This window comes from Amyelois transitella, chromosome 7 (assembly GCF_032362555.1).
Source record: "Amyelois transitella isolate CPQ chromosome 7, ilAmyTran1.1, whole genome shotgun sequence".
Taxonomy (NCBI): domain Eukaryota; kingdom Metazoa; phylum Arthropoda; class Insecta; order Lepidoptera; family Pyralidae; genus Amyelois; species Amyelois transitella.
In genome coordinates, this window is record NC_083510.1 from 3,933,763 (window position 1) to 3,945,793 (window position 12,031).

The window sequence follows — 12,031 nt, forward strand, 5'->3', positions numbered from 1 at the left end:
TCTCTTTTTTCCAAGCAGCACCAATAGTGTGGAATTCAAATAAAAATAAATACAAAAAAAACCTAAAAACCACTCTGCGTTATAAACTTAAAAACCTTGAGCTATTTCGAATTCTTGTCTTCTTTTTGTTTTTTTATATCCATACTCAACTTAAATTTGTAAGGATATGTGAATATGCGTTTATAATTTATTCACGCAAAATCGGATGGCATGCGGATTGTTTGTTATGAAATTACACATACTCGAATTTAACCTGGAAGAACACATATGGCACATTTTATCTCGAAATTAGAACGGGAAGAAAGCTCCGGGGTGCAGCATATATGTTCTTATATTAGAAAGAGAAAAAAGATTTCTTACAGACCTTCTGAAGTACCATTTTTCAGTTATAATAATTCCAATTATAATTCCAACGGGAAAGAAGCGGAGCAATAGCTACATATCTAATAAAAAGCGTAATTATAATGGCGATGGGCTGCAACTGCCAATATTTGAATCTCAATGCCAACATTAACACACATAGGAGGTCTTTCAGCCTTTTTATGACTATTAGCTGTGTCTACCCCTTATGGAATATATGTATGTAAGTAATGATTATAAGCAAACCCTCATAGCAAAAAGAATGTCGCAACAGTTACTTCTGCGTCCATCATCATTAAGCGTGAGAATTTAATTGAGACCATTGCGATGCCCAAAAAATTTCTGCCGGGATTCTCGATGAGTTTCTTGCTAAAATGTATAGCCCGCTCACGCCCACTCCGTGAGAACCGCAAGAAGGCGAAAACTCCAAGGGAACCGTGAGTGTGGATGCTATGTGAATTGGATCAACATTCACGCTTCTCGTGGTTTTCTTGTCATCTCGCTAGAGTGTGGAGCGCGCAAATGAATCAAACGAAATTCTCGCGTGATTGTAGAACGAATGTTCATTAACAAAGAAGGATGCAATATTCGAATGCATAAACATCGTTTTTAATGCTCTCCATTATGTTGTTAAACTTAATATGAAATGATTTTTAAATATTTTTGGCAAAATATCGATACATCCATGTTTTGCAATAATGAAATTTTTTTTTAAGTAAGTCATCGATAAATTGATGTTTCGTTTGGTTTGCACATCCCTAATAAATAATTACAAATGGCTGACTCAAATCAGAATGATACTTTGTTGTGAATTAATGAAAATTTAGATTGGCAGTGTATTTACTTATGTGTGTGTTTAGGCTAAGCATCGAATTTATGCGTAATCCACATAACAAACAATTTACTTACATATTATGAAGAAAAGACAGTTCGTGAAACCAAAAGTTCGATACAGTTAACCGTGACAGCACCTAACCTCAATTGGATAAAAAAAATGGAGCTACCGCAGCCTCCGCAAGGTAGAATTCAGAGATTATTTATTGAGTGGAATGTTATTATATTAAAGGTTCTTAATAAAATCTACATCAATTACAGATCAAGATCTACGCAACATTATCGACAAACTCGCTCAGTTTGTCGCTAGAAATGGGCCAGAGTTCGAGAAAATGACCAAGACCAAACAGAAGAACAACCCGAAATTCAGCTTTTTGTATGGCGGGGAGTACTTCAACTATTACCAGTACAAAGTGACTACAGAGCAAGCAAGTAAGCATACTTACCATGACGATGGCAGTTGAATATTCGCGGTCGCGCCCGATCGCTGGTTGCATCTTGTTATAACCGTTTCAAGTGACCCTCCGCTGTTTATAGTTCTAAAGCAATCGGCCGGTGGCCAGCCGGCTCCTGCTCCCGCCGGGGCTTATATGGCACAGAACAGGCAATATGTAATGCCCCAACAGGCCGGCGCAACGGCCGCCCAGCTCGGGCTCGCGGCGTCGATGGCGGTGGCGCCCGCGCTGCAGCAGTGGTTGGCGGCCAACTCCGCGCCGGCGCCGCCGCACCCTAACAGTGAAGTCGAAAACGTGAACACCCAGATTGCACTCCTAAAAGAACAAATAACTCAATCAGAAAATAATCTGAATGCACAACACACGGTCAGTATTCTTGATATATTTTTGTTTATGTATAAAGCTATCTTATCTGATAGGTACCTATTTTGACTATACAATATGTACTTTTAGTTTTATTTTAGGTTGGCTATGTACATAAATAGAAAATAGTCTGGTGTTGGGCCTAGCCAATAAGATTTTAGTACAGAAATGAGCTTTGATTCTTACTCATACATTAATAAGATTTTATTTTCATATAAGAAGTTAAATAATTCTAATTTTTTTTTACAAAATACAACAAAATAATCTTTATCTGAATATTAAATAAATGTTGCATGTTGCTTTTTCAAACATAAATTGTCAATGTTTTTAATAGGAAATCTTTATTTACAGGCTTAATTCATTCATCATATAGGTACTGACATAGTCAGGCCACATATAGAGTTAATCCCAGTTTATATTGAATAATTTTTTTTTTATATTGATCAAGGCATACTTATAATATTGTCTTTAGATTACTGTTAGTGTTGCAAATAAAAATTGATAAAACTTTTTAGGTGTTGATTCAGCAACAGCAGGTTAAGATCAATGAGTTGGTGAGCAAGGCTCAGGTGGAGACCATCCAGTTGATGGCAGAAGAGAACAATGTCAACCTCGCTGAACTTGACAGTATATTACAACCGATCATAGACACTTGCACTAAAGATAGCATTTCATCAGGTAGTAATACATTTTTAATTTAAAACCAAATCACAGATCATGATTATGAAATTCAACCTCTTTGTATATAACTAGCGACCCGCCCTAGCTACTCAGGGCTTATACATATAAACTTAACCTCTTGAGTCACTATTAAAAAAACTGTATTATAATATTGTGTTATGAAGTTGGAAGCCACTATGCTTTGAATTAATATTATTTCAGTTAAAACAAAAACAAATTTTTCCCTCACAGAACAAACAAATAAACACCAAACCCCTCTTATATATCAAAAAATCTTTTATAGTTCCACATCCCCTATGGAATCTACAAGCTTAAGTTTATTGACATGTTGAAACAATTAGTAATTTCACCTTCTAAACCTTTTGTGCCACTGTTGCATACAAGTAAAATAAGTTTAAAGAAAAAATGTTAACCTTTTTTATTGTTTGTCACATATATAGTGTGGTACAGATTCACAAAAAGCTTATATCTATCTATCTATGTAATTTCAGGCAAAGGTTGGATATTGCAGCATGCCACGTCATTTGATGCAGGCAAAGTGATAGCTCAGCATCTGCTCCGTAAAGTGACGCAACCAGGAGCCGCTTTCACCCAGAAACTCCACATCATATACCTTGTCAACGATGTCCTCCATCACTGGTTAGTATGGATAGGTTACAGATTAACACTCTGCTTTATTATGGGCCTTGGGTCTCGATATTATATTTTGTCACTAATCTCTCATTTCTTGTAATTATAAGTTGACTTCAACATTTTAAAATAATACATTCTTTATTTGACCTACAAACCAATTGAATATTCTACAGTTTTTCGCAAGTGATTAAAGAACACCATATAGTAAAGTACTTAATAAGAAAAAAATGTAATACCCTAAGTTAAGTCTTTCTCTTTGAAAAAATTGTGGGTTAGTTTTAATTTTTAATATTGTAATTAGTTCTTTTTATTTTATTCAAATGTATCTTTCTTTTGTAACATCCTCTTGTGTGCCCCTTGTTATCATATCAATGCAGTGTCTATGATACTATTATTCCTAATTACAGTGCACGCAAAAACGCAGAAGATCTCAAGAAAAATTTGGAAAATGTGGTGGTTCCAATGTTTTGCAATGCCAGTATAGGTAACATATTTATAATAATGCCCTCAAGATGTAGGTCTTGTTCGTTTGTGCATTCTCATCTTCAATTAAGCATCTTTAGAGTTCATCGCCTGCGGTTTGTGCCAGTCAGGTAACTTGCTTACGACTCTTGGCGTTTGCGACAACTCTTTAATCATTTTGCTGTTTCAGCCGTCACAGAAGAGCAGGAGGCTAAATTGAACAAGCTGCTCCGGCTTTGGGAGTCCAAGTCTAATTATTTCGAGACAGCCGTCATTGACAAGATGAAGAGCCCCACCAGTTCGTACCAGGAGTATCAGAATAACTTGATCGCTCAACACTCCAATGCAATATCTCACTTGACACAGCAAACAAAAACAACTTTTGAAAAGTATGTATTTTATTAGGTATATTTGTATGCTTTATGTTTGAGCACAACTCTTACAATTATCTAATTTTTCAGCTACCAGTCACAGCACCAAGCGTTTGTAACGCACACAATGCAACAAATACAGCAATTTGAAATGCAAAAACGCGCCCTTGAAATACAGAATTTGGAACAAAAAGAAAACATGCAACAGCAGAACAATGTACAGAATAATAACTTTCAAAATAATAATTATGATCAGAACTTTTCACAAATGGGGAATTATGACCAAAGTTTCAATAGTAATAATAAACATTACGGGAGTGAGAGCGGCGACAACTATGCTTCCAATAACAGTTTGAGCGGAAACGAGAACAGTTATGACAGTCAAATGTTTGATCAAATGTCGGGTCATAAACAAAAAGTTGAGAATGAGATTGAAGAGCCAGATTTGTCCCATCTGCCGAATATAAATTTCTCCTTACCACCGCCTGGGTTTGAGCCAAATGAAAACTCAGCATTACGAGCATTCCAGAATGGTCTTCCAGATCTTAGTAAGCCCCCACCTGGATTCCCTCCGTTCCCTGAAATCAATAATGAGGACTTAATGCCCTCAGTACCTTATTTCGAATTGCCTGCAGGATTAATGGTTCCTCTTATAATGGTGAGTTATTTAAAATTTTATGCTAGACGTTACATTCTCAGTTTTTGGTCTGTTAAAGACATTTTATTAAGTTCTATCTATATTTAGAAAGAGATATAGTTTCAAACTAAATTAAATCTAACTTGATTCATAACCCTATCCTGATTTTTCATCTTAGTTGGAAGACGACAGATATAAGCCGTTAGATCCCGCGCACATAAGACTGCCGCCGCCGGCGCCGCCCAACGAGCGACTCCTAGCCGCCGTGGACGCCTTCTACGCCGCGCCCAACCATGAGCGACCAAGGGACAAGTAAGCACCACAGAATTCATACTTCATAATAATTATAAGATGTTAGTTACTACATGTAGAGAAGATGAAGAAGAAGAAAGCAAGTTGTCTAAGCACATATCTTGCATATTTTTGAGCTTGAATGTAGATGTTTAAGTAGGAAGGACTAAATAAACGTATCTTGATCAAATTAAGGACGTCCTGGCGAAATGTCTGTACAAAAGTATCTGAAAGCAACGAACTTGCATGAAGCCAAAGAAGTGTGTAGGAATTGTGGTAACTGGATAGTTGTAGTCTGCCTAACTCTCGGAGAGAACCAGTAGTTCCAGAAGGCTAACATTCAACTGAATATCTTAATGATGGAATTGAGGTTCTGATAGGGACGGATTGCTAAGCATATCACCTAGAAGAATTCCTATTTTAATTATATACCTGTTAGAAAAAGAAAATCAAAAATTTGGACAGTAACTTTATTGTATAAGTTCACCATCCAAAATAAATTAGTAAACAGTTCGTAAGATTAATTTATAACCATTTGTTTTCAGTGAGGGCTGGGAGAAACTTGGTTTGTATGAGTATTACAAAGCCAAAAATGCAGCTAGGAAAAATAAAGAGGAGGCTATTGCTCAAGGGAGACGGCAGAAATCAAAATCTCCGAGCCCAATACCTAAAGACTTACAGAAGCAACCCACCCCACCTGGTAGAAGATATAGGTAATTTATATTTAATAATTTTATTTATGTTGTTCAAGTTAGAGCACATACCCTCAGATAGGCTGTATATATTTGCTATAGAATGAATCTTATAATAATCTTTGCATGTACCCATTTGCACCCTCTGTCACTTTTTACTTCTATTTTGTAGTGTAGTTTTTTACTGTCTAGTTTGTAGACCAAATTATCTTGCGCGTCAAGCAAGCCTGGTTTTATTCGGCCTGGACCCGGGAGTGGGCATATATTAGCACAATTCTCTCTATCATAGTCATTCAGCCCAATCTAATTTTACTTTATAACAAACAATATAGACTTAACAAAACAGACTCTGATTACTACAGTTAAATGATACATCTAGAGATCAGAGCCTGTCTTAAAATTTTCTGTGATCATAGTCTGCTAAAGATAGTGCATGTGTGATACATATATACTTTGTTTGGTTGAATAACTCGTGAGTGTTGATTCTTATTTAATTTCGTTACGTACTAGGTCAAAAAGTCGAACGCCAGAAAAGCGATCTCCAGCTAAATCAAAATCGAGGTCACCTTCCCCCAAAAGAAAACCGTCGTCCTCATCATCTTGGCGAAGAGAAAGGGAACGAGAAGGTAGTAAAAACTAAATTGTTTTATTAAAAAAATTATATTGAAATGATGGATGTTACCCTTAAAAGTTACTAAATCTTCAACATTTCATGTAGTTTTTACTGAGATTTTGCTCCTATGGGAATCAAGATATTAAAAGTACGATCAAAATTAGATCAAGCGTGTAAAATACTAGTTTAATACTTACACGAAGAATTTAGTACGTTTTATTCCTGTAAGAATTATTATGAATAGAGTAGGCATATAAATTAATAATCTTTGTTATTTTTAAAGGTCGCAGAAGGTCGAGGTCACGGTCAAGGTCGAGGTCACGCAGCAAGTCTCGGGAGCGCGAGCGACATCGCGACTCTCCAAGGTCGAGGCGAGTAGAACGATCGCGGTCGCCCACGCCGCCTAGCTTTATGTAAGTTTAAGTTAGTGCAGGTTGTATTCTCTAAGGAGAGGTGTAGGTGGGTGAGTCAAGTTTTTTACACGAAGCGACTCCCATCTTACCTTCGCAACTTGCAGGTAAACCTAATGTAACTATGTTGAATCCATGGTTACACATCCAGTTGCCTGAATGTACATAACTTTGAGAATAGTTATTGATTCATGGCAGAGGTGGGAGTTGAACCTAGCATCTTACCGATTAGACCACTGACGCTCTTAATTTTGTATTTAACATTTTAAAAAAATTGGTACAGCAGTAAAGTGTGAGAGTATAACAATTGTTCGCACTTGTAAATGTGGATATAGCTTTGTCACACCAGTCTTAAAATTTGTCAATATATTTACAGGGGCAGCGGGGGATCACTCCCAAGTACATCAAGTGGCATAGATTCCACCAACAAAGGTCACCAGCTGCTACAGAAGATGGGCTGGAGTGCGGGCGGACTCGGCGCCGCCGGGCAGGGCATCGCCGAGCCTATCAGCGGAGGCACCGTCAGGGACAAACAAGATCAGTATAAAGGTACAGATAAAGTGGAAAGAAAACAGTAAGTGGTCCCGAGCTGAACCAAGATTTGAATTTGACAGGTTGCTAACCTATCGTCTAAAAGTATTTAGCTTTTTTTTAGCCAAGTTTATAGCTTTTCATCTTGTGAATAATATCAAAGACTGTTGTATGGTTATTAAGATAAGGTGTATTTTTCAGGTGTTGGTGTAAATCTAAATGACCCTTATGAGAACTTCAGAAAGAACAAAGGTGCTGCATTTATAACGAGAATGAAGGAAAGAGCTCTAGAGCGTTCATCGTGATCGCTGTTGTAGGATAAGATTGGTGTAAATGTGTACAATGCGAGCAATGAGTGTGAGATAATGGTTTATTTTATCTAAATCGTCAATAAACTTTATTAATATTATCATTGTTTATTATTTACTTAATATAAAACCATTGGAAATTGTACTTCTCCCTTCCTTGTTATAATTAAATTCATCATTGACTACCTATATATATTTGGGTATTCTGCATTTATTCTGCAAACCATATCACACTGCAACTTCTGTTCTCGTTGGCCCAACCTGCCTTGATACAGTACAAATAATATCTTTCCTAAAAGAAATTCTCACAATTCCAGCTCATCTTCATAATTATCCTTGAATTCCGACAATTTGTCTAAACTTTCTATATATTCAGCAGCCTCTAACCCTTCTTCTTTGAACTTGTGCAGTTTCGCGAACTTTATTCTACTCACTTCTCTATGCAACTTCTCCAGTACATCTGCCAAGAAGTTGCCATTGTGATATCCAGCTATCGTGGGACAACTCTCAACTGCTTCTTGTCTATCAACATCTTTCAAAAAGCCATATCTATTTAGTCTTTCAGAGAATATCCTTGGATATGGTGTTTTCAACTCTAAAGGCTTCTCACAAACTGTAATGTTTGTGGCTGAGAGAAAATTACTAGATTGGAAATAAAGCTGAAACATCTCTTTCACATTGTTACATCTATATGCAGGTAGATTCATTTGTTCTTTGGCTTCTTTCAAAGGTGCTTTCAGGTAACTCTCTGGAATGCCCCTTACTGTGATCAGTTGAAAAATTTTGTCAGTAGCAATTTTGCAGCTTGGACTGATAGATGAAAATATAGGCCTGGTAGTCTTATTCAAATGGTCTATCAAGTATTCAGATTCCCCAAATGTGAAAGGTAGTCCTAAAGAAGCTGCTGCCATTTTCCTGCCATAACCAGTCATATCTGCACAAATATCTGATAAAGTATGAAAGTTACTTTTGTGTCTGTATTTTTGACTCAGTGTGTCCATTGCTGATGCCAATAAAGCTGAAGAGTGATAGTAGAACTGTGGATTATATTTGACATAATCAAATGACCTGGGGTTTCCTGGTTTGCGCCACCCCTTTTCTCCAGTACATAGTGGCACAAAGAAAGAGGCATGCTCTGATAATTCTTGTATTGTCAATGCTATATTGACTAGTCTTATTGAATCTTTTATATTAGATTTATCCCTCTCTTCCTGTGTAGTTGGATTATTATCAGGAAAATATGATGGAATGATTGGGTATGCCAGAATTGATTTGGAATATTCATCTGCTAAATGTTCTATACAACCTAATGCTAATCCAGAGAATCCATCAGTACTATCAAAACTGACATTGAAACCTTGAATACTATCACATTCCTCAACATATCTGCGAATATTATCACTAAAGTCATCACCAAACTCAGACTTCCATATTGAACGGCCAGTATTTGATATGTCGAAGCTTTCCTGAAAATAAAAAAAAGGTCTTGCAATTATAATCCTGTAAGAAGACCCTTCAACCAGAACCCAAATTCTGAGAAAAGGTAATTTCAAATCATTTCAGTATAAAATGTAATTTGCATTATTATTTTCAACAGACTCAGCTTTTGTAAATAATTGTGTGTGGCTTTGATATCAGTGCCCACCCATAATATATGGTAGTTCACTGTGTTTATTTGATTGTAGAACTGTAATTCACATTTTTATGCATTATTCAAATATTTCACTATTTGAAGTACAGTCAACAGCCCATCAATCTACCCAAATTCACTGATAATTTAGGTTGTTACTGCTTTACAGTGTCAGTGGTTGAATCAATAAGGTGCCAGGTAAAACTGAGTGATGTGCATGAAAAACAGGTAAGTACTAATTTTTCCTTGACCATTTTGTCTAATTTTATCTCAGTTAGTTTGATTGCCAATCAAAGGTCTTAAGGTGAGGGAAAACATTATGAGGAAACCTTCATTGCTTTGTGTTAAGACTTGACTCATATAGTCCAGGATTGTGGTCTACAGCACAACCCAGGCTCCTCTCCAGAGGTGACAATGAAAACCAGGATTAACACCAGGAGGAGGAAGACTGCATTGTTGGTCAAATCTAATTATTACTATTAAATTTAAGACATATCTAGAACTAGTACATAACCTACCTTGTCATCACCATGTCTAAATTCCTTCACCACATTCACAGTTCTGGGATGAAGACGAGGATACAAAAAGTCTGTCCATGTTTTAACATCTTCATCTAAATTATAATATTTTGCTGCAGAGGTTGATGCATTTTCGGAATCAATATCCACCAGATACTGATTCTTTTCAGCAGGTGGCTCTTCTACTTTCTCTATATTTTCCCAAAGAGCATCAATTTCTTCTTGATCAGAAGGCAAACTGCCTGTTGCTGGTAAAGATTTCAGAGAACCCTTTAAGTCCGCAAGTAATAATCTTGGGGTGTAAGTAACCTCGCCTTTTGCAGTTTGTCCTTCGCGATACAGAATATCATGGTTCACTTCAGTCTTTACTGTGCCAGTGTAATCAAAACTTAATTCCTGAATATTCCAAAAGTGAGCACCGACAAAATTACTGTAGTGACCAAACTGCAAGGTAACTATTTCCCGAGTAGACATATTAAGGAAAAATTGTGACACTTCAAGAAAAATAGATGTTATAAATAAAATAACTTTAAAATAAATATAAAAACCCTAGAGATCTCCACAAAGAGAAAAAAGCGTGGTTTGAATCGGATCGGATTTGCTTGTTTTGTTGTGGTTTCCATAAATCAATGTCATTTTGACAGTGACCATATTATTTTTTTGGATAGTAATTCCGTATTTTCCACAAAAATACAGACCATAGACAACCAGGTCAATCACTTAGGTCAATCCATAAAAATAAAAATGATAAGAAGGTGTACACAGCATGCCAAAGCTAAGAGTCACGAGTCTTAACTGGCGATATTTTTTAGACTTTTTGGGTGTCAGATACCATCTTTCTTGATCTTTCTTGAGGTACCTACTTATGGATCCCGACATCAATCCATCTCTTTCCCATGGATGTCGTAGAAGGCGACTAAGGGATAGGCTTATAAACTTGGGATTCTTCTTTTAGGCTAGCAACTTGTTACGCCAAACATCTGAACGTGGCCTATCAATTCAGTCTCTTCAAGACTGTAAAAAAAACACGAATGCATAAACTTAAATTGCCCAAAGAGGTTATGTTTTCGTTTGCGAATCTTATTTTCCTTTCCAGTTGATGGATAAAAAGACACAGTTGATGAATTGAAGCTAGCAGTAGAAGATTATGTTATGTCACCAAGTTATAATGGATTTTATTAGTTTTCTCAAAAATATCAATTGATATTTTCTTAGCTCTAGATTAGTATTATAAAAAAATTGATATTTTTGTTTGGAATTTTGAAAGAAAAAAATGCAATGCCAAACAGTTAACATGGCTTATCAGTATTTTAAAAATTGTTGTCTACCCCGCAACGGATATAGACGTGATTAAATGTACGTAAAGTAGGTATCTAATAGGCTATTTGACTGTAATAAAAATATACATTTCTTTTATGTCATCAGTCTTAATATTATTTTTTTGGAGCGATTTGTAATAACGCGAGATAAAAATATTGCATTATTTTAACAAAATCCGTCTCAGAAAATTAGGTTTTTTAATGCAGCTGTCACGTGACTAAAAACGAACGTGATTGGCTATTTCTATTATGACGTCAATTATCCATAAACAGACTGTGGATCGTACTGTTCCTTAGCTTAGTGTTCGCTATTATTTTTCAAGATTTTATAAGTGTTTGATCGCTCAGGATTACTCAGATAACATAGGTATTTAATAATGGAAACCAATTTCGCGAAAGCTGACAGTCGAAACCTACCAAAAGTGGCGTCTTCTTCAAAGACAATCCAGATTTCTATGCTGCCGAACTGAGAAATGTTAAAACATCAATGTAAGTATATCTTGGTAACCACTGATCTTAGATCATGATCTGAAACCACTTCTTGCGAATATTCAAATCCATCGGCATAGAAAAAAACGGTTTCGTAGGAGATTTTATTGTTGTATAAGTGCATTTAGGCACTGCACAACATTTATAGGAACTCATTTTAATAATTTTTCACACATATGACGTGGCACAAGTTAAATAAAACAAGAGAAAATCAAAACTTTTCGAAACACCAACAAGCTTTGTATGATATTTACACGAAATTTACGTCACTGCATGCCATGGCCGCCATATTGCTAGAAGTTGCGTTTTGGCGGCATATTTGAATATTGCATTTTCTTTTTCGATTTCTTAATAAAATAGCTGTAATAAAAGCAGAAAAGTATTTTTGTAGGGCTCCTTATAAACAAATAACGCGTGAAGATTATTAAACAGAT

At 36.1% G+C, this 12,031-nt stretch overlaps 2 protein-coding genes across 3 annotated transcripts; one reads left to right on the forward strand and one right to left on the reverse strand.

Moving 5' to 3' along the window:
- Positions 1-1,118: 1,118 nt before the first annotated feature.
- On the forward strand, positions 1,119-7,742 carry LOC106133329 (calcium homeostasis endoplasmic reticulum protein). 2 transcript variants are annotated; one of them, XM_013333027.2, is made up of 14 exons: positions 1,119-1,379; positions 1,456-1,626; positions 1,732-2,015; positions 2,528-2,690; positions 3,185-3,332; positions 3,734-3,810; positions 3,979-4,177; positions 4,250-4,817; positions 4,975-5,108; positions 5,633-5,800; positions 6,290-6,405; positions 6,676-6,805; positions 7,179-7,351; positions 7,535-7,742. In XM_013333027.2, the coding sequence occupies exons 1-14, from the start codon at positions 1,355-1,357 to the stop codon at positions 7,636-7,638; spliced, it is 2,460 nt and encodes an 819-aa protein (XP_013188481.2). In that variant the 5' UTR covers positions 1,119-1,354; the 3' UTR covers positions 7,639-7,742. The 2 variants fall into 2 exon arrangements, with proteins under 2 accessions (XP_013188481.2, XP_013188490.2); XM_013333036.2 differs by lacking the exon at positions 1,119-1,379 and having other exon boundaries at positions 1,500-1,626; positions 1,821-2,015.
- Positions 7,686-10,415, reverse strand: LOC132901897 (protein misato). The gene is made up of 2 exons (XM_060945033.1): positions 9,790-10,415; positions 7,686-9,107 (listed from the first exon to the last, which is right to left on the reverse strand). The coding sequence occupies exons 1-2, from the start codon at positions 10,261-10,263 to the stop codon at positions 7,947-7,949; spliced, it is 1,635 nt and encodes a 544-aa protein (XP_060801016.1). The 5' UTR covers positions 10,264-10,415; the 3' UTR covers positions 7,686-7,946.
- Positions 10,416-12,031: the final 1,616 nt, after the last annotated feature.